Genomic DNA, 27,518 nt, shown 5'->3' with positions numbered 1-27,518 from the left:
GGGGCTGTGGGCGGAGTTGGGGCGGGGGCGGGGCCCCGTGGAGTGTCCTCTTTTTGGACACTTAAAATATGGTAACCCTAGTATAGGCCATGTTCAGTCTTCATAAGCATTTCCCCTAGTCCAGTAATGTACACGCAACACTGACACACACAAATCTGTAACTGCAGCTAGTCCACACAACACAACCCCAGGAATGTTTTCTTTATTTAGTTTAGTTAGACCCTTTCAGATAAATTTAGTAGACACTAGCATCTAGTTTGGGTGTCATTGGAGAGTAAAATGCACGGGCAGGGTCAGGGCCGGCTCCAGCATTTTTGCCGCCCCAAGCGGCGAAGAGGAAAAAAAAATTAACAACAACAACAAAAAATCCGTGATTGGCGGCACTTCGGCAGCTGCTCTACCGTGCCGCTTCATTCTTCGGTGGCAATTCGGCGGCCGATCCTTCCCTCCAAGAGGGACTGAGGGACCCGCTGCCGAATTGCCGCCGAAGATCTGGACGTGCCGCCCCCTTCCATGGGCCGCCACAAGTACCAGCTTGCTGCACTGGTGCCTGGAGCCGGTCCTGGGCAGTGTGAAAATCCAGTGTATGTTAGAGTGCTGCCCTTGATCTGAGCCACAGTGGTACATGCAAGATCCCATCGAGTGACCTGCAGAGTTTCCTACCCCAGATACACAGTGAGGCAAAGGACCAGCACTCTAGAGCCAGGAATAGGGCAGCAGGCACTGAGGGTACATCTGTACAGCAAGCAGGATCCCATGCCAGCAAGTCTTAGAGCCCAGCTCTACAGCCTCCGGCTTGTGCTACAGCACTAAAAATAGAGGTGCACCATCTTGGGGGGGAGCTCAGGCTCTGAAGATGAGGGATGGGGGTGGGCTTCAGAGCTTGGGTTCCAGCCCCATCCCCAATATCTACACAGCTGGTTTTAGTGCAATAGTGTGAGTGAGCCCTGCAAAGCCTGTGATCTGAGACTTGCTGCCATGGGATCCTGCTTGCTGTGTAGATGTATTCTCAGCAAGCTTCTGCCACTAAACTCTCCCGCAACAATCCTTAGCTCTGCCTGCAGCATCCTCTGCTATTCTAGTCTGGAGCCCTCACTCAGCTCTGCTGTTGAACCTCACTTTTCATTTGTAACTGTGCTAATCCTGGACTCCCCCAAAGGCTGCACCCTGGCCTAAATCAGCCCTTGCTAGCTTGCTCCCTGTGCCAGTGGGAGGGGACTTTTGATGCTGATTTCCAGGGACTCTGCTGAGGCCTCCCAACACATTTTGCTTCTGACTTACACAAATTATTTGAAGTTGGATCCAGCAAAGTAAATGGCATGGCAGGATATTGAATTTCCTATTGTCATTGTGCATAGTGCATCAAATCGCCTGATTCTACAGGATGGGCGTCTTGCAAATGCCTATGACCATAGTGACATTTGCCTTTGCAGAGCGGTCTGTTGAGGTGTGGATGCACCAGGAAGCTCAGGAGGAAAAGGGATATTTGACTAGCTAAAAGAGCAGCACTCGAATCTAGTTCAGCAACAGCAAACCCCATCTCCAAGGCAGGGATGTTCAGATCTACTGCAAGTTTGGCAGGAGATTCCAGTCTGGGATTTTCCTGCAACTGTCTCAGATGAAAAGTGTGTACTTGGCTAAGCATTTCCAGGCAATGAGCAGCAGAGTCACATGTGCAGCTCTCATCAGGTTTCTGAAGTGTCGTCCTTCTGCAAAGCTGCCTTAAGCTTCTGATACGCACAGTCCATTCACTGTCCCATGCGCCTTTGTGGCACTCATAGCTTAGAAGTGGTACAAAAAGAAACAAAATTTTATCATTATGGTTACTTTAATTTATAGAGCAAATCAAACTCCTTCAGGACGAATCTGTTTGTACTTCAGAAGAAACTCTCTGAAGCCTGAGTCAGCAAAACTCTTTGGTATGTGCTTCACTTTAAGCATGTGCTTAAGTTTCACTGACTTGACTTGGGGCCAGAATTTGTACGTATTAGAATGTATATATGTTCAAGAAGGGTGAGAGTTAAGGTTGCTTTGAGAAGCTTGGGCCAATCCTGATGTAATTGAAATCTGGAGTTTTGAAACATCTTCAGTGGTGCCAAAATTGGGCTGCTCAACTCAAAATTTCTATGTGGTGGGGAGATTAAAATCTCAGCTCTAATGTTTGCATTTGCCAGCTTTTATTCCACATTGGCTGTGGCTTTCCCGGGAGCCAGTGTATGTCAGCATGCGCATTTGGGTGAAATCTGCTTTACCAAGCAAGTACCTTTTTGCTCAGAGAGGCCACTCTGCATAGTCCATTCTCAGTGGGCATTGTGCACAGAACAGAAATGTGAGCACCTGGCAACCCCTTAATTCACAAAGCATTAATTGGATCAATACCATCTTTCAATTGCGTGCACTGCTATTTATAAGTCACTGGGTAAACAATACCATGTAATTGCATAGAGTTCCTACAGGGGCTAGTTCCATAATTAACATAATAATTGTCCATGTAATAGCAGTTCTGGAACTTCCACTGTACATTAATGGCTGACATATCCCTCCCTCTGCCACATAAAGCCTTTTGAAGGAAGACTTCCATTGATTTCAACTGGCATTGGATCAGGCCCATAGCATCTTCCCAGAGTTAAACTCATGGCAGTTCCCCAAGGTTTTTTTATAGGAAGGGCAAATCTGGTTCTTTCCCAACTCACCAGAGCTTCGGGACGGAGATCGCAAACCAGAGGTACCCAAGAGAGAGAAATGCCACAATGCAGGGACCAAACCTGAACCTCAGATCTAAACACTGTCAGACTTTGGGGAGTTCCAAATCTGAGATCAACAGAATCCCTCTCTCTTCAATGGAACAAGCCAGGACCTCCGATGGGAGGGGGAATGTGGGAAAAGTTTTGTTCTGACCTCAACAGCTCAGGCTCCTCTGTAGGTCATTTATTCCCTAAAAGGGTGAACACTGAATCTACAGTCTGAGCAAAAAACTCACAGGGCCAGATCTTCAGCTGGTGTAAAGCAACAGCGCACCATTCTCTTCAATGGAGTTACACCAATTTACACCAGCCATGCCCCGAGCCATCAAGGTCCACATGTGGGTGGAAAGATGAAGGAGGAAATTCTGGTTATTGAGGGCCTGCTGCAAATACTGGTATAGTTGAGGCTCACATTCTGGACCTCACAGTATGACAGGTCAATGCACTGAGTGGCTTCTAAAGTTTGCTGCTGACTGAAGTGACATTGACAACAAACCAGTGCCTCCCTAAGTGCAGCTAGTTCTGGGGTGCAGTCTCCGTGTTCTTCTGCACCTAGGAAACAGGCATCCATAGCCCTTGTAAGGCACCCCAGGAGCCTCCACCCACGGGGCAAAATGGATTTGTAATGAATCACAGCTGGCAATGCTGCCCTAGTTGGTGGCACCCAGGCCCCTCCCCCAGCTGAAAGCTGGCCTCATTTCGGGATCCCGGAGATGATAGAAACAGTTCCCATTCGGCTGTGTCACTGGGTTACAGTCAGCAGGAGAATGATGGTGGTTGCATAGTAAGCTTTCCCATGGACTTCAGTGTCTTGTATCAAGTTCTCCCAGCACTTTGGTTCCCCGCCAAGACACACTGCTAAGAGCTGTTACATCTTCCACATGGTGGAGATTTTAATTAGGCACATGTCATGTAACATGGGTGCCCCTCCCTCTTTGCTTCCAGGCTTTCACAGCTAACAGGTGGCACTGCCTACTCCAGGGGGGCACACAGCTTGAAACTTGCAGATGTGCCCTAACCGTAGGCCCTTGTTTTTAGCTGGGTATGAAGAATAAGGTGCAGGGGGGGGATGCTGGCTCTGTCGATACCCAGAATGCTCTGCCAGCTCAAAGCGGGGCTGATGTCTGAATCCTGGGCACAACTGCAAAGATTTAGGCCTTCCTGCATATAGACTGCTCCAGCTGGGAGGGGAAGGCTGTGTGTGAATTCGTCACCAGTTTTATCTCACCTGTTATTTCATCTTGTTACAGAGTGGCCCTCTGCTAACCCAGCCCTGACTAAGACTGCTAGAGAGGGTGGGCATGGGAGAGAAGGGGTTCTAGCTGTGTGGGAGGCGTGAGAGGTGTAGGGGGAGAGAGCGAGAGAGAAGTGTGTGCACATGTGCAGATAATGGCACCAGAAAACCCTTCTGGGCTCTTGCTCTTGACTTAACAAACATCCAAGGGGAAAAAATGCTATAAAAGCCAAATAGCAACCCCCTCTCCCTGCACTAGGCTCCGGTGTGTGTGTGTATATGTGTGTGTGTGTATCACAGCGGAACGTTTCTGCACCTGCCAGTGTCTCATGCACCTTGGTGAATGAGCTCTAGTTGGCACAGAGTCAGACAGCAGCAAGTGCCAGGCTGGTGCCCATTGAGATGGCTCCTTTGCCAAAGTGCTGTCACCAGTGTCATTAGCACTGAGCATAAGAAAACCTATTGGGGCGGGTGCTGTTAATTCTCCTCCAATGACAGCACCCGCCCCCTTCTTCTGCCCAAGATCAACACATCACATGGGGCCTGCTTTAATGACATCACCGGTCAAGCTCTGAGTTCATGGGAGAACTGGGGGCTGATACGAGCCTCGCTCCTTGCTCTTAGCCCCCTGAACTGAAGCACTTGGATGGCTCTGAAGGGATCCGTCGATGTATTTATATATTTACATATGTCTGTGCAGAGCCCAGTTCCATGGCTTCTGGGCATGGCGGCAAGGATGAAAATGAACATAAAAGGGTCACCGGCAGAGATAACCAGTTTAAAGCATTTATGAAAACCATCCTCCTCCTTCTCCCAATTGCAGAATCCGCAGCACTCTGCAAATGTCCACAAGTTAATGCTCCCAGCAGCCCCTGGAAGGCAGGTATTGCCTAGACCTGGTTAGACTTTCACAGCAGAATGTTTTTCTGCACAACTACACAATCAGAGAGAGGGTTTTTTCTAATGTAAAATAAGAAGGTAGCAGGGACAAATGGTCAAAGCACAGACCTGGGATTCATGAATGCCCCAAGTTATAATCCCTGCTTTGACACTCACTTCCTCTGTGACTGTGGGAACGACACTTAACAGCTCTGTTCCTCACTTCTTCGCCTGCCTCTCAGGGCTCTGAGGATCACTGGATAGTGGACGTGATGGACTCTGGATAGGGAAAGCACTCCCAGTGTTCCAAGTGCTACTCTGCAAAGTGGCCACTGCTTTCTGAAACGGAGCTGCAATGTGTTTATTTGACCAGGATTATCTGATAGTAACGTGACATGGAGAGGTCACTCTGCTTGTGCAGTAGCTGGAGCTCTTTGAGATGGATGTCCTCTCGGGGGCTTCACTCCAGGTGCGCCCCATGTGGCTTTGATCAAAGTTTTGGTAGCAGTGCCTGTTCACCCCATGCCCTACACATCCTCATGCCCAGCAGCAAGGGTATATAGGGCTGCACGAGGGTATATAGGGCTCCACGGAAGAACCGCCCTCAATTCCTTCTCATCTGCCAAGTCCCGCAGAGCAAACTCTGAAGCAGAGGATGGGCAGTGGAGCTCCCACATCTCAAAGAACTCCAGTTACTGCATAGCGTGAATAACCCCTCCTCCTTCTTTGAGTAGCGTCCCTATGGGAGCTCCACTGCAGGTGACTTCCCAGCAGTACCCTCATCAGGAGGAGGGAGAACTGGAGCGGAGTCCAGTACTGAAGACATGACTCCATTCCCAAGGGCAGCATCTGATCTAGAAGAATGACCCACCACACAGGGTTTGGAAGAGGTACATATTGACAGTGCAGATCTCAGCATGGGGCACATTTAAATAATGCCATAGAGATAGATATCAAGTTTGTGCAATGGACTGGCACTTTAGGACAAGGTTGTGTATTGGCAGATTCATAACAAGAAATAACACGTCCAGAAATCCCCCTAGAGAGTCTCTGGGTGTAGATTTTGGACCTGTCAGCAATTTTGATGAACAGCCTGGGAGACTTTTTAAAAGACTTGGTTCTGTTTGATGGGGTTTCAGGAAAAACAATGGAAGATGGAGGACTTGGCTGATGTAAAATTCAGAGGACATTTTCAGTAGATACTTAGGTATGGACAAACTGTTAGGTATGGAAAAACACCTTCAGCAGTAACTAGAATTCTTCGAGACATTTGTCCCTGTGGATTCTCCATGAGCTACTCCTTTGGTTTGGAGTTCCCTCTGCAGGACTTCACACATGAGAAGAAACCGAAGGTGATTTGCCTGCGCAGCCCTATATATCCTCAGTATGGGGCATGAAGAGGTGCAGTTTCATGCATGGATCCAATGGGCACTGCTACCAAAAATCTGTGATCAAAGGAGCATGGGGCACATACACACCTGAAGTGGAGCACCCATAAGGGACTCTACTCAAAGAAAAACTCTGAGATTAATAATCCTACTCCTTCTTCGGGCTGGAAAACTGGGACCAGTTTTAACCTGCTGAAAGTTGTCTGCAAAGGAAAATGAAAACGGGCATATGCCTTTTTTTATTTTCATTTGTAGATTGTCTTTAAAATACCATCAATGTCTCTGGGATGGCTTCTTGGCTGACTACAGTGGAGCTCCATCTATTTACACCAGCTGAGGATCTGAGCCAACCCTTCACCTTGGAACATGACTGTGATGTTTGGTGGTGAAGGGCTTGCATTGCAATGTACTTCTCATCTTCCTGTATGAAGTACTGTTGACTTTACCCAAAAAAGCTATTCGAAAGAACATTTAAACAGAGATGGCAGCAGCTAGCCCTCAGAACGGCAGCATGTATAACCATTAAGGTACCAATTCCGAAATGTGGGGTGATGCCTGTGTCTGCATGGAGTCCAATGGAGCATTACAGAATCTGGGCCTAAACTGCGGGAAAATAGAGAGGGGAAGAGAGGGGCACTGTCAACATAGAAATAATATTAATCTTAGCCTGTTACTAATTACACCTTTGATTACTGCAAACAAATAGTTTTAACATCTAACTTATTGTTCACCCTTTAAGTTCTGTTTTCCTGTTGCTGTCACTCAGCTTGGGCCTTGAAACTAGATGAATCAGTTTCACTGTAAGTTTACAGTTGTTTTCCTTCTCTGATCCTCCAGCCCTACCACAATGCTCTTGTTTGTGGGTTTCCAATGGTTCAGACAATGGTTTAATTCCCATGCCAAACCTCCTTCCATTGAATTACAGAACAACAAAAACCCAAACATTTCTATTCATATTTTGTTCCTACAGACACACACGCACATAATGTAGGCCTTACCTAAGTTGACAGTGTCCTTTTAAACAGTCTGCAGGCTGTGGGAAGTCCAGAGTTTAAATTCAGAACCTCATTCTAGTAACATAGGCTATGAAAATGTGCATATGCATCAGGCCACAAGAAGGAAAAATGTGATACATTCTCAGCAACACAGCCATCTTTACTATGGACCACAGGAGTTCAAAAAACAACCTTAGTTAACAAGAGACCTAGTCGCTAACAAAACATCATGCTATTGGACATATAAGAGAGGCCAATCACAATCACCAGAATAAAACGGTAACCAAAAGAAACAAAACCTAACAGAAGTGCTAAATGCATTGTGGGAAATGCTCTGTAGCAAACCTATATTGGCAACATCAGTGAGTGTCAGTATGTGTGCACGCATGTGTGCGGTTTCCTTTTGCCTTTAAAAGAAGTAAAAAGGATGTCCGGCTTTCACACAGCTCCAGTGTTTCTTGCACTTTTTTTTTAAAGGAGAAAAAATCATTTTGTTCCAAGAACTGTGTGCAATAAAGTGTTTCTCCTGGTATAGAAACAAGGACAGTTAACAAAACAATCTTCTCTGCAACATCTTTTCAAGTTGCCTCCTTCTCCCATCCACACTCCCCACACCGCCTGGAAATCTCTGGCTTATCCTTCAGTAAATCCCAAATTTAGATTGTACGAGGGAGGGGGAGAATTATGTATTGTTGCTGCTGCTTCTTTGTGATTTTTTTCTACTAACTCTTCCTCCCTCCTCACAAAATATTGACTTTCAAAAATCCTATTCCAGCTACTGCTCCCCCCAAAGCTGTGAGGTCTTCTGTGCTCCACCTCATCTCTTGCAGTCATAAAAACCAAGTCTTGATGTGTCTTTGGTTAAAAAAAAAAAACCACAAACAAGTAATACACAGCCTAGTGTGATCCTATTCCACCCTGGGGATGTCTGATGAGAGGGTGTCTGAGTAGGAAGGAAGCATTGGAGACGAGCTGTTTGCTCAGTGGAAGTTGAGGTTCCTCTAGTTTACCCTGTCCACTCCCCTCCTTTCATACTGTGGTTGCTGGCCCATACTGGAACAAAAGAGGGGATGTCTCTTTGATTCGGACATAGAACCGCCCCTCAGGCCAGGCGTTGTGGAGAGAGAGGGGTAAGAAGTCGTCGGGCAGCCACTGCTCGGTGTCGTCTGACACGAACACTAGTCCAAAGTGATCCAGCTGATCCTCGCTGTAGCAGAAGGCATCCACGTTGCCCAGCACATTCCGGGAGACCTCATTCATCTCCAGCACCACCAGCTTCACCACCTCTTCTGCTGACATCTTGGTGGTGACGTGCAGCTGTGGAAAGAGGGGGCAGAGAGACAGATGGTCAGCGGGGAATAAGAGAACCGGGAGGTGTCACAAGCCCGCAGGCATGAACCAGTGCATCTTGAGCAGATCCCTTGCAAATGAAAGGACTTAGGGACCTAGCCCCAATCCTGCAAATGCTTGGACACAATGTGAAGCATGTGCAGGATCAGGGCCCTAGCTGGGGGCTAATTCTGTCCTTCCTTGTCCTTATGACAGTCTGATGGGGACTGCCCTCTGAATTTTAAATCACTGACAAGCAGCTAACCTCCTCTCAGCTTGGGGCTGTCAACTACTGTGGGTATGTCTACACTGTGAGTTGGCGGTGTCATGGCCAGCTCGAGGAGACATGCCCATGCTAGCTCTGATCCAGCTAGTGCGCTAAGCACTGAGGGTAGCCATGGTGGCGAGAGCAGTGGGAGGGGCTAGCCACCTCCAGTATGTGCTTACTGTCTTGGATGGTGATGGACACGGGGCAGCCACTTTGGGGGTGACCCTGTAGTGTTAGTGCACGCCAGCTGGATCAGAGATAGCATGAGTACGTCACCTCATGTTGGACATGACCTCTCCAGCTCCAAGTGCAGACCTACCCTGTCAGAGGCACGGGCCAGTCCTGAAGGTTTGAAGCAGGCAGCTATTCCCATCACCACGGGGGGCCAAGCTCCCATTTCCTTTGGCACACTCATGAGAGCTATGTGCAACATCCCGCAGTGTGGTGCGGTGCAGTTCCTCAGCCAGCCAGTGGGGCTAAGCTACCTTGTGCAGCTGAGCACCCAGACCTGTGTTTTTAGACTGGCATCCTTGGGGACAGCAGAAAATGCTTTAAAGCAGGCACGTCCTGCGTTTGCACCACCAAAAGCCATACCAGGCAACTGGGCAGACCCCCAGGGGCAGGCTCAGTTTGCACAGAAAGTGATGGTAACTTTTAAAATGAAAAATAAACTTGAAGAGTCACATTATCCTCTGCTTGTAAAGTCCCTGCTAGATAAATAGAGAGCACTCGTTATCTGCCCTCGCTCGAGGGCCAGAAAAACCTGCAGACGTCAGTGCTGTCCTTCTCTGCAGTTACAAGGGCAGGAGCGACAGAGGCTGCTCTGTCAGACCCATCGCTTTCCCAGAAGAGTGAAAGAGACGCTTTCACAGGGAAAGAGGCTCCATGTCTTGAAGGGAGGAAGGAAGCCCGTGCCAAAGAAAGGCCAGAGCAAGGGACAGAACACAGCCCTTCCCCGCTCAGACTCGGGAGAGACTGAGGCTGGAGAAGTGGAGTAAGCCTGTGCATGGGAGGGCAGAGGGATACGGCAGGCTGAAGTCAGTTGATGGAGAAAGCCAGAAAGGGTTGTTTGGAGCAGGATTCAAAGATGGGGAGGAAACTGTCCTTACAGTGAAGGGAGAGTGGTCCCACTTCCGTGAGCAAGAGCAGACTAGTTGCCAACTTCTTCAAAGCAAGAGAGGAGAAGACCCTTCTTCCGTCTCCCCACACAGGGGCCTCCTGCTGATAGCACAGCTACTCGGCCCTGGGGGCTGAGGGAAGGGAGGGGCTAGCTACACAGGATCAACTGGGTGAGGGGAGGTGACCCAGGATAAAGAGCAGGAAGGCTGGGTGAGGGGACGGTGACCCAGGATAAAGAGCGGGAATGCTGGGGAAGGGGACGGTGACCCAGGATAAGCCATGGGATCACTGCAAGGGATGTTGACCCAGGATACACTGTGGGAATGGTGACCCAAGAGAACATGTTGCATTGCATCTAACTGTCGAATGAAACAACTCTCTAGCAGCCCAGAAAGGAGGGTGTGGACTATGGAGTGGTGAAGCATTAGAGGAGGGGAGAGAGGGAGGGAAGACGCATGCCCCTATCAAAATGAGCTCCCTGGACACAGGGTTTCTGCACCGGCCAGCATCTCCATCAACCCCAGCTTCTGGCAAGGCCACACACATTGGGAACGGCACAGGCCTGTCTACCTGGCCTTTGCTCCTTAACTCTCCTGCCATCTCTAGCACCAAATCAGCCGTACTGGCGCAGTGAAGGTGGGGTACTGCTGCCGACACAGTGGGTACCAGCTCCTGTCATCTTGGCCTGCTGGGACGTCGGTGGCCATGCTGCACTGTGGAGCAGCGCTGATGGCAGCGGCAATAGCAGAAAATATTAAGGAGAAAAGCCTCAGTGGGAAGGTTGGACAGAGGCAGTATTCTCAGGCCTAGGGGCAAAGAGCCCCCTCACCGAGTGTCCCCCCAAGCCCTATTTACATCATCAGAGCTGGGGTTTATTGTTGCTGTTTGGAGCAGACTTTCCAGCTGCCCTGGGGGCACGGTGATACCTTAACGCTGGTCTCGTTGGACAGTCCGGTTTCATACTGAGGACAGACCCGTAAGGTGGCTGAGCCTGGCTTCTTCCCTCGGTTCGCTATGTATCCCAGCTCTGGTGGCTCCTGGAAGGTGCGAGTCCACTCCACTGAACGTGTCCGGAAGACAGGCTCAGAGCTTTCAACAGCCTGGCTGTGCTCGGGGCTGAAAGCTGAGCCAGTGTCCAGCCTGAGCAAGCTGCACTGGCCCGTCGTCCTGGTTTCTGTCGGGGAGCTATCGACGGAGCCAGGACAGGACTTCCTGGCCACCTGGAAGAGGGGCTTGGGGAAATCCAAGCTGCTTGTGCGGACGCAGTAGGCCTGACGCTTCTCTGTGATGCGGAGGAGCTCAATCTGCCGGCTGGGGAGGACAAAGTCACTGTCATACAGCTCTGGGGGTGGCCGGGGTTCTTCTGGGAGCAGCGGTGGGGCTTTGAGTTCATGGCTCTGCAGGACATCAGGGGCACTGTCCCTCAAGGTTCGGGCAATTTTTCTGCCACAGCACTCAGGCCCCAAGGAGTAAACCAGGTCCAGCTCCTTGGGGCTTTGGGCCCTGCTGGAATCATAGTCGCTGTCTGTAGCCAGGAACACCTCCGACGAGCCCTCCTCATCCGAGATCCCGTGGGAATCTGCTGGGAGTGAAAAGGAAGAGGAGGGTCACCATTTCTCTGAGTCAATGCAAAAGGATAGTGAAGCTGTCTGAGCATGATTTGAAGTCCAGGCAGCAAAAGCCAGAAGGCATTACCCCCCTACTGCGGGCTGAGATATTTGTGCCTCTACCTGGGTAAGTTGATTCAGTCAACGTCTGTCTGCAAGGGTCAAAAGTGAGCAAATCTATGAATCTGAAGGCAAGAAATAGCTTTATCCTCTGGGCTTCTGATTTCCAGCTTTTATTGACATTTACTGGTGAAAGCCCGTGTCCAAAATTAAAATCTAAGCCACTAAATATCAGTTTGAAAAACCAGAATGTGACATTTACCAGGTGTCCTCCACCCTCCCCACTGTTAGCATTGTTCCAGCTCCTGGTCCATTTCCCCTACACTGCACAGCTGGAGATGGATCTGTTCACTCAGCATGAGAGCTGCAGAAAAATGATGCTTCCTGAGTGAACATTCCACCCTCCTCCTTGACTTCTAGCAAATGACCCTCAGACCACGAAACCACTGTGTCTGAGTTCTCAAGGCCCGTCTTTGACTCCTCCTTCCCAGTGCTGCTCGTTCATTCACTGGGGCAGTGCTTACTTAACATGGGGCTCATGGTACTCATTCAGCTATGTAAATGGCACCCTGGCTTTGCAGCTGTCTTCTGCCTCTTGCTTTTCAGAGCCCTATGCACGGAGTCAGAGAAATATGCCAAGCCAGCAGAGTGATCTGGATTCTAGCCTGCCCCTGATTCATTAACTCAGCTGTTGGCTACGTTCTGATTCCAGGCAGCCAATTGCTATGTGGGTCCCCAGCACAGCTCCTTGAACCTTTATCACTGGTGATGGTACTAGAGACAGGATGCACCTAGATTTATTTTCCAGATCCCAGGTGGAATCTGCAGTGCTGTTACTTAGAGGCACCTGTTATGACTTGTGAGCTGAGCCAACTGAGTATGAAAGCTATTGAAATTGTACTTAGATGATCAGCTGCTTGGGGCAGAGCCTGTCTTTTTTGTGTGTGTGCCTAGCACAATGGAGCCCAGATCCATAAATGAGCCGTCTAGGAACCATAATAATAAATAATAATAATAATAAAGGATAATAAAGCATATTGAGCATATGTGGAATAATTAGATACCATCATTACAGAGTCATTTTCTATTCATAGCCTTAATGCAAGCATCAGATGGGATCTGGGTAGCAAAACCTTCCACTCTAACCTGACAGGTTTCCATGAAGGATCTGAGAATGCCAGACCCATTGGACTTTGAAAGCTCACCAGTCAGATTTCATTCACAGAATATTTACAAGCAGCTGCAACATTCCCAGTTGTATGATACACATGAACTGACTAGGCACCACATAACGTGCCAGGATCCCTTACCAGAGTTGAGCTTGCGGCTTGTTTCTGGAGATGGGGTGGGTGAGGGGAGGTAGTCCAGATGCGATGACGTGGACTGTGTTTTCTCTTTCATTCCACCACTGGATTCATTGAGGAACCAGGTGAGAGGTACACCACAAGACGGCTGCTTGTACCGGGCATGCTGCAAGGCATCCATCATCCAGCGCATCTCACGCCAGATCTCCTCCATTTGCTGCCAGGGCAAAAGATAAAGAACCCATTTAAAAAAAATAACAGGTCTCTCCCTGGCCTCAAACAACCACAGGCAAGGTCACACGTCCCTGAGTGCACAGGGGCCTGGTACTGGGATAACGGTGCCAGGAACATCCCCGAGGGGAGTCTTTTCCCAGAGGATGGCACTGCTGTCTCATGAGCCCCAGAATCCCTTGGATATAACAGCATGTAGCAATTCTGTAAGGTGTTTTATCTGCTGATCTGAAAGCACTTTGTAAAGGTTGGGTGAGAATCTATCTATCTATCTATCTATCTATCTATGCATCTCAGGTACCGAGCTGGCCCCCATCCCAGGCATCTGAGCGCCTCACAATCTTTAGTGTATTTACCCTCACAACACCCCAGGGATAGGGAAGGGCTGTTATCCTGGTTGTATAGAGGGGAACCGAGGCACAGAGCAGCTAAATGACCAGGCTGTGATCACACAGGACATCTGTGGCAGACCAGGGAATTGAACCCAGATCTTCCATGTCAGTACCCTAACCACTGGACTATCCTTCCTCTCCCCTGTTGAAAGAGGAAACTGCAGCACAGAGCGGTGATGGTGCTTGGGAACCAGGTCAGCAACAGAGCCAGTAACAGAACTCAGCTCTCTTAGCTCCCAGCATGGTGCCCTAAGCACCGGAACATGCTACCACGCTCATCTAGTAGCCTCTGCACAGCCTGTCCCATTTGCAAGAGCTCCTTGCTGTGGGCATGGAAATGCTGGAAGCAAAGGTATGGCGTGCTCTTTGCATTTGCATTCCCAGCATGCACTTCCAAAGCCAGTCCTATCAGGGCAGGTTTCAGGCTTGCCATTAGCATTGTTCATGGGAGCATTGCATCAGAGCGGGGTGGCTTGACAGAGCGCCTGCTGCTGCCACTTCCTCTGCAGACCATCACTGCTAGGTCAGCGAAGCACTGTAAAGGTACTTCAATGCAGGACAGCAGAGCTGATAACTACAATGGAAATGGCCCAGAGCCTCAAAGGTTTCAGACTCCTAATGCCCATTGATTCCAATGGGAGTTAGGAGCCTAAATACCTTTGAGGTTCTAGGTCTGTGAGCTGTAGATGATGCACACCTGGCAGAGGGAGATCCATGCCAGATCGTACTGTAAGGTGGATAGAAAGCTGGCTAGATCATCGGGCTCAACGGGTAGTGATCAATGGCTCCATGTCTAGTTGGCAGCCGGTTTCAAGCAGAGTGCCCCAAGGGTCGGTCCTGGGGCCAGTTTTGTTTAATATCTTTATTAATGATCTGGAGGATGGTGTGGACTGCACTCTCAGCAAGTTTGCAGATGACACTAAGCTAGGAGGCGTGGTAGATGCACTAGAGGGTAGGGATCAGATACAGAGGGACCTAGACAAATTAGAGGATTGGGCCAAAAAAAACCTGATGAGGTTCAACAAGGACAAGTGCAGAGTCCTGCACTTAGGACGGAAGAATCCCATGCACTGCTACAGACTAGGGACCGAATGGCTAGGTAGCAGTTCTGCAGAAAAGGACCTAGGGGTCACAGTGGACGAAAAGCTGGATATGAATCAACAGTGTGCTCTTGTTGCCAAGAAGGCTAATGGCATTTTGGGCTGTATAAGTAGGGGCATTGCCAGCAGATCGAGGAACGTGATCGTTCCCCTTTATTCGACATTGGTGAGGCCTCATCTGGAATACTGTGTCCAGTTTTGGGCCCCACACTACAAGAAGGATGTGAAAAAATTGGAAAGAGTCCAATGGAGGGCAACAAAAATGATTAGGGGGCTGGAGCACATGACTTATGAGGAGAGGCTGAGGGAACTGGGATTGTTTAGTCTCCAGAAGAGAAGAATGAGGGGGGATTTGATAGCAGCCTTCAACTACCTGAAGGGGGGTTCCAAAGAGGATGGAGCTCGGCTGTTCTCAGTGGTGGCAGATGACAGAACAAGGAGCAATGGTCTCAAGTTGCAGTGGGGGTGGTCCAGGTTGGATATTAGGAAAAACTATTTCACTAGGAGGGTGGTGAAACACTGGAATGCGTTACCTAGGGAGGTGGTGGAGTCTCCTTCCTTGGAGGTTTTTAAGGCCCGGCTTGACAAAGCCCTGGCTGGGATGATTTAGTTGGGAATTGGTCCTGCTTTGAGCAGGGGGTTGGACTAGATGACCTCTTGAGGTCCCTTCCAACCCTGATATTCTATGATTCTATGATTCTATACCAACCTAAAGTGGGTAATCTGATGATGGACATGGGAGCCTCTGGACAACCCATACAAGGTGCACAGAATGCTGGCATGGCAGCCCAGCCCTGAGCAGGCCCCACTCACTACATCCCTCTGCTGTCACATACCTGTATGTAGTCCTGAACCTGCTGGTGCCTCTGCTTAGCTGTGGAGAGCTCAGCATCTGAGAAGGCTTCCCTGAGGCTCTGCTGGGAAAGGAGAGACTCCAGCTCCAGGAGCGCAGACACCTGGCAATACTGGCTGATGAACTCTCGGTCATACGTGAAGAAGTGAACTGGAAAAGCAAAAGGTGAGAGGGGAAGGTCAGGTGATGGCGGGAGGGACACTGCGAGGTGGGAATGGCTGATGCTGTGTGAACAGACTGAACCCGGCGAGATGCATCAAGAACTCTGAGGACAGGACTGTACACATGGGAAGGCTGAATTCTGCCCAAAATTACATGAGGGGAGAGTGTTCTCCATTACTGAGGGTGAAACCCACAGTTGGGGAAAGCAGGATTGAATGAGTATGGACAAAGGCCCATCTTTTGTTACCACCACTAACTCAGCAACAGCTCCCATAGTGCAGTGCTAGCCCAGGTCCCAGTACTGGATTTAGCATTATCTCAGGGAAGTGACATCCTCTATGGAGATGGCTGGAATGGGATGGAGGGAGTGGCCCTCCTCACAGGTGTATCTGAGCTGTAACGAGGGGCAGCCATTGTTCTCTCCCCCTGGTGGCTGCCCAGAAGAATGCAGAGTGTGCATGACGGGGGCTGAGCTGGGATACCAGAAAGATGCAATGAATGGCAGGGTGTAGCAGCCGCCGTCACTGTTCTGCTAGCATCTATCATGCTGCTCTCTGAAGAGCTGGGGGGTGAACAAGCTAGTGTGGTCAACAATCCAGGCAGCTGGAAAGACCTCAGTCAGCAGCATCACATACAAAAGCAAAAGGCTCGTTCTTGTAAGCTTTGAGTGGACCCAGCAGACTGAGCCATTTCAGTCTGCCCTCATCAGCAAGCTGTGTGGCAAAAGCAGGCTTTGTAGCTACAGCAGCTACCCCAGCGCCTTGCTTCTCTGGAGCCACAGTCCTGCTTTCTCCCCTGGAGCCCCTGGCTCCTGCAGACACTACAGGACAATCCCACTTAACAAGGACAGCAGGAGACTTTCCCCTTCCACCACACAAGAGAGGACAAGGTGGATCACCGCGACATGGAAGAAGATACCCACCTCTCCACGGGGACCGGATCAGCACTCCTGTTATCAGGGACAGGCAAGACAACCACAAAACCCACAACAATGTGAGTTCCCACCCACTCCCTGGCACCTGAGAAGCTTTGAGAACCCCTCCTGCACATCCTCCTTCCCTGGGGGACCTGCATCCCATCAGACTCTAAAAGCTCCTCTTCCAGGAACTCCAAAAGCCTTCCCTAAGGTGGGATTGCTCCTGCACTGACTGTGGTGGTGCTCAGCACTGATGTGACTCTCTAAACCACTGGAAGACTAACTCCTCCCCGCTGGCTTTGTTAGGGCAGGGGAATGTGCCCCTAACCAGGGGGAAGATACTGCCTATCACTGCAGGGCCCAAAGGGTTGTGAAGGGTCTCGTGGGGAAGGAAGGCAGGAGAAGGGCAAGAGGGAGGTGTTCTGGAGCAGTACCGTGCAGGTCACAGTCAGATCCAAGATTAGAGGACACAGGAGGCAGGGATGGTTGGGCTGCCTCTGCTAATGTTCTCACCTAGCTCAAAGATCTGGAGAGGCAGCGTGAGAAAGCCAGAGCGAGGGGTGTAGGGGCTATTCTGGCCTGGGGCAGTGCAGACGTCATCAGATGGAGGAAGCAGCAGGAGAAAGGAGACTTGTCCCCCGAAGTCTAGCACCTCCTGACTGTACAGACGGAAATCTTTAGCCTGCAGCATTCAAAGAGAAAAGCAGGAACAATGCGTTATTTCCGCCAGTGTAACCAGAGCAGCACAAAGTCATCGCCCCTCTTGGTTTTAGGCAGGAATGTCTCAAAGCGTGGCTGATGGCAGAGCGCTCCCTTGCACACTGAGCATGCTTTGAGCATCACCACTTCCCATATGTCAAAGGCTCCCATTGGAGTCCCCCACTGATGGGGAGATAATTAGCATCCATCATTTACTCCCCAGGTGCCAGGCTCCATTGCTTTGTTATGCTGTATTACCATCCCAAATCCTCTTTGTTCTGGGATAGCTTGGACACCTCACCTCCTCTGATAGCCTCTATGCTTCTGATACAAGTCGACTTCCTTAAAGCAAAATCCAAGAGAGAGAGAGAGACCCTCCACCCATCCCTGCAGTGACCTCAGCCCCAATCCAGCAATGTATTTATGCACATACCTAATGTTAAGCATTAGGAATGCTCACCTGCCTATGGACCTTGCTGTATCAGGACCCTGGGTTGGACATTGAATGGAGGGAAAGGGATCAATTCTCATTGTGCCCCAGTGAGTCCAGCTCCCACCAGAGGTTAGCTGGAAGAGGTGTCCCGTCACTGCAGTGAGATGAAACAAGTCACCTCAGGCAGAGCCAGGTGCTACTGCCAATCAAAACACAACTGTTTTGTTTTAGGTCCAAGGGCTGTTACTTAGGAGGTACCGAACTCGGAGAGTGGCTCCCAGCTCTGTCTCTGGGGCAGGGACAGAGACATGCTTGTAGCCAGGGAGCCCCACAAACTCAATTCAGTTTGTGGGGCGAGGAAATACAATGAACACTTTAACCACAAAGGGGCCAATCCCGCCTCCAGAGGCTGAGGTGGCTGATTTGCCACGGCACAAGCCAGCCGGCTGTGCGGACCACAGCTCCAGCCATTCCGCCCACACCCCTCCGCTCCCATTTCTACCAGTACCTCTCGCAGGGGGATGTTGACCAGGTTCACCAGCTCCTTAATGGCCCCTTGGAGCTCCTGATACCAGGGGTTCTGGGAAGTCTCAGACTCTGGCTCAGTGGGACTTGGTTCCTCCAAATTGGCCAGGTTCTGTAGCCACTCCCACTCCTCCCTGGAGAAGGAGAGACAATCACAGAGAGAAACCAGAGACTCATCATTCAGGACTGTCCACAGCCACATGTCAGTGAGCATGCATTAGCAAGTATGTACTGTGAGCCATGGCATTCATCCCTGAAATGCAGCCTGAGCTTCACCTTCCTTTGGGGAGGCATCTGAACAGTAGCCAGCAGCTCCTCATAACAGTCAGGACTGGTGAAAGAGCAAGAGGGAAGAGCACAGGGCCCTGGTTTAAATCTCTGCTACAGGGGATAGCACTAGGTCATGGTTCAATTATAGCTCACAGAGCAGCTGGTGCCTTGCATGTCCCAGGCAGCAATGGACTGGGTTTGGAGCAGAATGTAAAGCTAACGGCAGGGATGATAGTGTGGGACAGGCAGGTAGTAAAGGTGGGATTTGGGGGTCTGGATTTCAGAAATGATCTTGGTTGGCCAAGCTAAGCAACTCAGGACTTCAGCTGCTCTGCATGCTCACCTGGAGATGTTGGGATTGGTCCGTATTTTCACATGGCAAAGGATATTGGGTAACTGTTCAGGCACCAGCACTCGGATCTGGTCTACTGCACTGCAGAGCTTCAGATAGGCCAGGTAGAGGCCTGGGGCGAGGGCTTGGCTGCTTCTCTGGTGGTAAGCCAGCTTGTCCTGAGGAGAAAGAAGAGGTCAACATAAAGCATTCCACATGGCAGGACTCTCCCTCATCCTCTCTACCTCTATACAGAAGCGGCAGACGGACAATGGCAGGACTGGGGCTGTCAGGGATGGCTCTGAGAAACTTGCCCTTTTGGAGTCCTAGGCAGAGAGGGGTGAACAGACCTGGATAAAATAAGAACCAAACCAGGCCTCAGCCTCAGCCTGAACCACGTGTGCAGTTTGAATGAGTTCTGTTCAGTCATTTCATCTGCACTTCCAGTCTCCAGCCAGGACCAGCACCCCAACAGCTGGAAGGACTGGCAACCACACAAAAGAGCCTGTTGTCAGATTGCCAGCCCCATGTTGCAATCTCCCGAGATTCGAGAGCCTCGCAACCGAACTTTTTGAGGTTTGCCAGCTGCTAATCCTAGCTGGCATTGACAATAGCTTTGTGTCAGCAGCCTCAAGAGCTCCTTGTACAGGTGCTTGAGGAGATCTTGTTGAGACAGACACATGTCTAAAGGAACGAGAAAGGAGAGAGGCTGCAGTACAAGAATCAGAGGGTGCAAAGACAAAGGTAAGGCCAGGCCATCAGGGAAGAGGAAATTCTTTGCAGAGGTTTGCTAAGGGGCTGGGGAAAGAAACAGCCCAGGGAAGCAAAAGGAGCAACTGGGATAAAAAACGGTAAGCAAGAATACGGAGAACTAAATACTGCATTGAGGGGACTCGCCACAGACTGCTCAGGAGAGACAGAGCCCAGATCGGCTCCTGAGCCTTATTCTCTTAAAACTTCCCATGATCCCTCTCCCCCCTCCAAGCCCTCCTTTGGCATGAGAATGGCCACCTGCATTGTCATCAGCAGCATATCCAGAGAGGTGGGCTCTTCTGGAGAGGAGACGGACTTGCGGCTTGTCTGCAGCTTGGAAAGGGGGATCCAGCGGACGCTCTCAAAAGTCTGGTTGGTTTTCACTTCCTTCAGTGTCACTATCAAGATGTTGCCCTGCTTGTCTTTGATTGGCTCAAAGAAGACCTGTCCCAAGTCCTGGATTCCTAGCAGTCCCTTCATAGACAGAGACATAGATAGGAGACTTGTTATGGGGCAACACTGACTGACCTGGCTCTGCAGGAAGCTAGCCACGCCATATCCTGAGAGGAGGCTGTTTCTGTGTCTGGGGAGGGGGCTGGAATGGTGGGTTATGAAGGGCATCCTTTGTCTATCCAGTCTTGGCCAGGGGCATGCACGGAGGACCTCTTCATATACCACCCTACACCCCTCAGCTGCAGCATTTAGCCTGGCAGACTCCGAGAGGATAAAGAAAGTGATAGTGGTCAAGGGTGCTGGTAAGAGTGGCGGTCTAAAACCCGGGGTTATCATTAGGGCCCTACCAAATTCATGGTCTATTTTGGTCAATTTCATGGTCGTAGGCTTTTAAAAATAATAAATTTCATGATTTCAGCTATTTAAATCTGAAATTTCACGGTGTTGTAATTTTAGAGGTTCTGACCTAAAAAGGAGTTTTGGGAGGGTGGGGGTCACAAGGTTATTGTAGAGTGGGTTGCAGTACTGCTACCCCTTACTTCTGCACTGCTGCTGGCGGCGGCACTGCCTTCAGAGCTGGGCAGCTGGAGAGCAGCGGCTGCAGTCTAGGAGTCCAGCTCTGAATACAGAGCCGCCACCAGCAGCAGCGCAGAAGCAAGGATGGCAGGGTATTGTATTGCCACATTTACTTCTGTTCTGCTGCCTGCAGAGCTGGACCCTCAGTCAGCCGCTGCCACTGTCCGGCCGCCCAGCTCTGCAGGCAGCAGTGCAGAAGTAAGGGTGGCAATACCATACCATGCCATCCTTACTTCTGCATTGCTGCTGGCGGCAGTTTTGCCTTCAGAGCTAGGCTCCTGGGCTGCAGCCGCTCTCCAGCCGCCCACCTCTGAAGGCAGCACAGAAGTAAGAATGGCAATACCACAACCCCCCTAAAAGAACCTTGTGACATCCCTGCAACTCCCTTTTGTGTCAGGACCCCCAATTTGAGAAATGCTGGTCTCCCTGGTGAAATCTGTATAGTATAGGGTAAAAGCACACAAAAGACTAGATTTCACCAGCGGAGACCAGATTGCATGGCCATGAATTTGGTAGCCCTAGTCCAACTTGTATCTCCCAAAAGATAGTCTATCACACACTAGGTCCTTGTGTTTCGCTAAGTAGGGTAGGGAGTGACTGGGTGTGTCTCATGACATCACTTCCATGTAATACTGCAGTAGGATTCCCAGGTCAGAATGTCCCCCTGCTGACATTACTGGATTGGTACAGCGAGTCTGTCTCGATAAGAGATGCCCCACACAGCGGGGCTGTTGGGCCCACTGCTTCTTTCTCATGCACCTCCTCTCACCTGCATTTGTGAGATGGCCAGCAGCATCTTGAAGCGCGTCTGCAGGATGCAGGAGCAGGATGACTGGGAGACGGTGAGACACTGACGTAGCCACAAGATCTCATCCCACATGCAGGCAACCTGCAGTGTACGGAGCAGAACCATCAACAACACGCCCCCACCTAGGATTTTACACCTTGCCCGTCACCCAGGAGACCTGTTCAACCCCCAGTAATGTCAGCACAGCTCAGAGACGAGGGATAGCCGCACAGTACAAGAGCAAAAATAAAACACTGGATTTGTGTAGGTCCTACATAAATGTTGTCCGTGCATTTTAACATCTTTGCAATCGAGGCCTTTTTAAACCTACATCTGGGACATCCTAGAAGGTGCTCCTCAGCAGATTAGAACCATTTTAAGATATGGGAGATCAAATGCTGGGCTTGAACTACTTGGCAGCGTCCCTTTCCACCACTTCAGTGCTGCCTCCAGAACACGTTGCACTACAGTGGTATCCTGTATGCCTGGTTCTGCATGATCCTACAGAAGTGACAATGCTGGTCCTTCAACGCTGCTACTGCAGCAAAAGGCAGCAGTGACACAGACAAACACAAGGCTGCTGAAAAAGAGGCAGAATATCCCTTCAGAGAAAGATGGTACAAATCCGCAGCAGCGTAGATGAGTGGCACACAATAGGCACACAAAAGTGGGGGGTCTATGCAGCCACTGCAAGCGGATATGTTATGTTTCTTCTCCATTAAAAGCTTCAGGCATGTTGTCAGGCTTGGGCTGTGTGGAAGCATCTTCCAGGAGGTTTCTCCATTAGTACAGAAAGTGGGATGAGCTACAGTCTTGGAAATCGCATGTGCCACTGAGCTCCATCGCCCCAACTGGTGCCAGTGGCTGCCAATTGGAGGTTGGCACTAGTGTACAGCTTGATTCACGCTGGCTCTGCCAGTATCTCACTGCAATGAGCTCTCCATAGCATTCTATAGCCATGCTGTGTAGAGTACATGAGGGTAGCATCACAGAGAAATGCCCAGAGGAAACATCGGGAAGCCCAGGAGCTTCCAGATGTGTGGTGGTCTGAATCCTTGGTGTAAGTCACAGAAGTAGCACTCACTAATTTCATCCGCCTAGGCTGCCACTGACATGGTGCAACTGTTCTCAGCCCAGCTAAACCTCAGCCCATAGGACAAACCTGGATCCAATTAGCTGAGGGTGAAAGAACTGCAGTAGTAAATCATTATGGGGCTACTACATCTACTCAGCAATAGAAATGGAACAAGGCTGGCTTCAGACACTGACGGGTAAAATCTGAGTCTTTCCTTGATCTTGTCAAAAGAATCCCGCAGCAAAGCACTTAACTGGACGGTGCACTGCCCTGAGGCCTAATTTCACCAGTGCCTGTATGGTGGCGGCGTAGGAAAGGTGGCCTGCAATCCCAGGTGCTAAGGCCATAGCATGCAGGACAGAGTAGCCACATGTGTTACCTTGGTGAACCAGAGGAAGTCCTGCATGAGTAGGCAGGAGTAGGTGTCATCTATCTCCACCACAGGGATCTGATCCTCATGTGTCACCAGGATGTTGTCGTCTTTGTAGAAGATGGAGGTGAGATACAGGCCCCTGTGGGGAGAGAGGAGACAGATTTTGGGGGAAAGCCCATTATTGCTGGTAGGGTAGGTTATTTTCCAAAGGTGTCTTTCTCCCACAGTGCACACGGGAGCCCAGAAGCAGGGATTATGAGATGCAGGAAAGCAGGGAAGGTGTGTGTAAGAGCAAGGGGAGAGATTTCCTAAATGACTGTGTTTTCTGCAGTCCCTCAGAGCTCCACTGTCCCCGGTGCTGAGGGCAAGCCAGCAGCCAGCTCCCCTTGCTGACTGGCTCATCCCTGAGGATAAGCCCATCTCCTCCAAGAGCAGAAACAGTTTTTTCTATTGAAACCCAGGTTTTCATTAAGTTTTGCTGCTGTTTTTATCACATGCAGGAAGCCAAGTCCAGGCCACTTTACGCCATGACAGTGTGATATGAGTCTACAGTGGGAGACATGCTCCCAGACATTAGAACATAAGAGCGGCCCTACTAGGTCAGACCAATGGTCCATCTAGCCCAGCACTGCGTTGTCTGACAATGGTCAGTGCCAGATGCTTCAGCTCGAGTGAACAGAACCAGGCAATTTACTGTGTGATCCATTTGCTGTCATTCAGTCCCGGCTTCTGGAATGCAGAGGTTTAGGGACACCCCGAGGATAGGGTCGCCCCGCCCTTTCACCTGCACTTACCTTTTCAGACTCTTTAAGAACTTGCTGCCAGGGTGGAAAAGGTGCTTCAGGCTTTTGGAGACCGAGTGCTTCCTGCTCTGGGGCTGGTTCTTGCAGGACTCTGGAGAACAAGGCAGCATAGAGAACAAATCGGGATGTGGGGGCGCTATTTGTACAGTGCCCACCACCACAGCATGCTGACCCTGGAAATGCTTAGTGCCAGCAAATGGTGCTGGGGTGACAGTTCTGTCTTTAATCAGAGACCAGGTATGGTGCATGGGTGGTGCAAGCGTCCCCTCATGGCCCCTGGGTTGGGTTTGACCCAGTGACCTGCAGGCGAAAGGCTCTATAGCCTGATACCAGCCCCACTTCTCTGCTAACTTGCTACATGCTTGTGAGACTTCTGCAGTTCCAGAACTCGGAGCAGAAATGCAGAGGTACAGCAAGAAAGGCTGTTCTGGAAGCCAGCAATACCAGTGATTTCAAAGGAGCCTCTGTGACACACCAGGACTGGGGTGCAGATCTCAGTCAGCCCAGAGCCTCTGGATGTTCCTCACCATGAAAGAGAACCTGGTTGAAATCTCCTCCCTCATGCTTTCACTGGCTGCCTCCTTCATGTCTTTTCAGACAGGACACTGGCAATGGCTTTGTCTCCCCCTTTCCTCTGACCCTGCTGATACCAGCAATGTACCAGTGGTTCCCAGTAGCTCCCTCTGCTAAGCAGCAATGCAAGTGGAGGGGGGCAGGACCACCCCAAAGCCATCTAACGTCTTCTGAACAGGCACCACCCCACCAAGAACAGCACTGTCATGTGCAAAGGAACATGCTGTAGGGAGGGATAAGCTGTATTGATTCTAGTGTTAAAACTCAGCTACCAGTACTACCCATCTTGTGCCTATCTGGTCTGACTTCATCCCTAGGAGCAACTCCTCCTAGCTAGTAGGGGTTGGCTCATGTGCTACCCCAGCCTGTGCTGTAGAAACCGTAAGCTTTGCATCGGCCTGCAGACCCGGACTCACCATGGCAGACACAATGCTGATGCACAGTCTTCACCTGGCTGAGAAGGTGATCTAAGGCTTCGGCTTGTCCCCTTTGCCTTGGTGCTCTCCCATCATATTCCCGCCAGTCTATGGGGAAGGAGGGTGACTATTACCCCAGTGTAGGTTTGACAAGTGCTGAAGCTGCCTCAGGCTGATGGAGCCTCAGCTACCCCCTTCCAGCTTCACAGCTAATGTTCAGGAACAGCTGTTTCCTTCTATTTTCTATCCCACCCTCCAATGCCAGGTCTCCATTAAGACAAAGCATGCTACATGGCTCTTTACCTCATGGCTGCCTCATCTGCCCACTCCATAGGCAGGAGCAAACTACCGTAGTCATGTAATGGGGTAGGGGTCTACGGAGTCTGTGAGAAAGCCTTATTTATCTTCTTTTCTCTTGCCCACAGGCCTCTCATGGCTATGCTTTCCCGAGATGGATGGGATGAAGTGAGCAACCCTGGGAGCTCAGTTAGTGACGCTAGCTGGGAGGCATTGCTGCCTAGAGAAAAAACAGAAGTCACCAGGGTGGCTCACTGGACAGGAGAAACTACATGCCTTGCATGGAATATTGGGCCAGATCCCCAGAGTATGCAAACGGATGCAGCTCTGTTGTCTTCACTGGAGCCGTGCACATTGACACCCGTGGAGGATCAGGACTGATATTTTTTAAAGCTACAGAGTATAGAGGAGGAGAGCCAAGATTCAGCGGAACAATAACACAGATGTTCCTTTCTCTTATGAATAGATGGGACAGGCAGATGTTGGAGCTGGGAGCCCATTTTGTGACGGCCATGCAAAACCTGCACTGTACCGTGGCAGCAAGTAGGCTTTGAAGACTGATCTTGGATCATTCTCCAGAGACAGCACAGATCTCTCTTTCGCTCCCCATCTCGCCCTGTCTCTCTCTCTCTCTGGGTCAGTTCGGGTTTTGGAGAGACACTGGCCATGATTAGCACCCCAGTGCCATCCACCCACCCAACAGTAACTGCGAGTGGTTGGACTTTAACAGCTGTGGCCAGCAGGAGGAGATGACAAATCAAGGTAAAGAACAAGGTCGTGTCTGTTGCTGCTCTTCACTGTTTGTTTAAAAATCTTTCCAGTGTCTTCCTCCAGGACTTCCCTGGAGCTGAAGCTTCCTGAGACCAGTCAGTGCTGATAGCACAACGCACCTAGACAAATAAATAAATAATCCCTCTGGCCAGCTCCAGCTGGTTACAAGGTGGCAGAGCTACTGAGCAAGGGGGAACCAGGGCTGACCGGTCTTTTACATTAGCTGTACGTTAAATTGGTTTAAATCCCCCTGTCTGGCACACTGCTGTTTTCCATGGAAAGTTCAGCTCTGTTAACTTTGGCTGGGAGTTGGCACTATTTTTAGGAGCTTTAAAAGCACCCAGGGAGGTGCCTGGCTATATTACATTGGGAACGAGAGGGATTTGTATACAGGGGAGTAATATTAAAGAAAATAAAAATAAACAAATAGTCTGTTTAACTTCAACTGGATTTATACATACCTGCTATATCGATATGCACACATATAATGCAAACACACGCACACACACACATGCACAGCCTGATTCTCATTATGATAAGGCAGCTTTACACTGCTCCTGCACTGTAAAGAAGCTTTAAAGTAAGTCTAAATGTAATTTATACTCACTGCCAGAACAGCGCACAGCCATTTCAGTGTAAATGGTAATCAGATGCACTATCTATACTATTTATACACATTACTGTACATGTTTTCACCCATTATTATACACACATAGCAGAATGTAGATCCATTTATTATTTATACATATGTTCTATAAACAGAGCTACATCTAGATTTATATATAGATCAACATATATTTATACACACATTATACATCTACATCCAAATCTCTCTATATTATTATACACACAGATCTACAACTGGATCTAGTTCTCTACATTATTTCCATTACACATACATCTCAAGATCTAGACGTAGATAGATATCTAGATTCTACTTTTGATTCACCATAAAGCTGCTTTACACTGCTTAGAAAGTGTAAAGGGGCCTTAAAGTGAGTAGAAGTCATGTACTCCCACTTTCAGGCCCTTTTTGCCTGCCAGAGTGGTGCCAAGTGGCCTTGCTATAAATTGGAGTCAGGCCTGTAACATCCAGAACCACCCTCAGAAGTCCAAGCCAGTTCACACAAGGCAGGCAGCAGCCCCCATAAGCAGTCCCCCCACGCTCGTACTTACTGGAGGGGATAGCAAAGGGTGGCACTGAGGCTTGCGGGGGTCCCCAGCCCTTCATGTTGTAGGCCGACACCTGGACATAGTAGGCCGTGCCCTGCATGGGGAAGTAAGCGGCAGTAAATATGACTGGAAAGTCTCACAGACACATAGCATTCCACTGCTCCCAGCACTTGTAAAGGAGGAGGGTTCCCTGCAGCCTTCCTTCCCCTGGAGCGTCTCCATGGCATTATCCACCCCCTGCTCCTGCTACACAGAGGAGAGTGCCATAAGCTGGGAGGGGCCAAATGAACGACATAGCCCGCAGTCATCTGTGCTCAAGCAGAAGCAGCTGCAGAACGGACAGTGACCTACAGCTCATGCCATGAGTTTGTCGATTGAGAGCTTTTGGGTTTTTTGGGAGATGGATGGATGGACCAAAGCTTTCAGTGCTCATGAAACAGACGATGGTGGCTCTGGTTAGAGCTGGGCACAGTGGGCCAGATTTTAGGTGCCTAAAGATGTGGCTAGGCACCTTGTGGGGTTTTCCAAAGCCCCTAAACTCCTTTGGCCCCATGTGTTACTGCCCTTCCACTCTGACCTGTAACATCCCATTGGTATTGCAGCTCCGTCACTGGCCATCCACCCTGACT

The 27,518-nt window shown here is 50.0% G+C and overlaps 1 protein-coding gene across 18 annotated transcripts in view; it reads right to left on the bottom strand.

Annotated features, from left to right (window-relative positions):
* Window positions 1-4,748: 4,748 nt before the first annotated feature.
* LOC117883932 (ankyrin repeat and fibronectin type-III domain-containing protein 1-like) overlaps window positions 4,749-27,518 on the bottom strand; it is a 607,608-nt gene continuing 584,838 nt past the window's right edge. For 16 of the 18 annotated variants that reach the window (XM_034783833.1, XM_034783835.1, XM_034783837.1 and 13 more), the window contains 13 exons: window positions 26,893-26,983; window positions 24,649-24,756; window positions 23,651-23,750; window positions 22,863-22,995; window positions 21,391-21,510; window positions 19,851-20,066; window positions 18,852-19,018; window positions 18,222-18,372; window positions 17,095-17,263; window positions 15,487-15,653; window positions 12,934-13,144; window positions 10,883-11,538; window positions 4,749-8,557 (listed from right to left, as the gene is read on the bottom strand). In XM_034783833.1, coding sequence (XP_034639724.1) covers window positions 8,270-8,557; window positions 10,883-11,538; window positions 12,934-13,144; window positions 15,487-15,653; window positions 17,095-17,263; window positions 18,222-18,372; window positions 18,852-19,018; window positions 19,851-20,066; window positions 21,391-21,510; window positions 22,863-22,995; window positions 23,651-23,750; window positions 24,649-24,756; window positions 26,893-26,983 — 2,577 coding nt within the window. In that variant the 3' untranslated portion in view covers window positions 4,749-8,269. The remainder of the gene's footprint in view (window positions 8,558-10,882; window positions 11,539-12,933; window positions 13,145-15,486; window positions 15,654-17,094; window positions 17,264-18,221; window positions 18,373-18,851; window positions 19,019-19,850; window positions 20,067-21,390; window positions 21,511-22,862; window positions 22,996-23,650; window positions 23,751-24,648; window positions 24,757-26,892; window positions 26,984-27,518) is intronic. The other 2 variants (XM_034783831.1, XM_034783841.1) reach the window with 2 other exon arrangements.

The sequence above is a fragment of the Trachemys scripta genome, chromosome 10, assembly GCF_013100865.1.
Source record: "Trachemys scripta elegans isolate TJP31775 chromosome 10, CAS_Tse_1.0, whole genome shotgun sequence".
Lineage (NCBI taxonomy): Eukaryota > Metazoa > Chordata > Testudines > Emydidae > Trachemys > Trachemys scripta.
The sequence above is the reverse complement of the archived record's forward strand: the minus strand, read 5'-3'. Positions and strand labels throughout refer to the sequence as shown.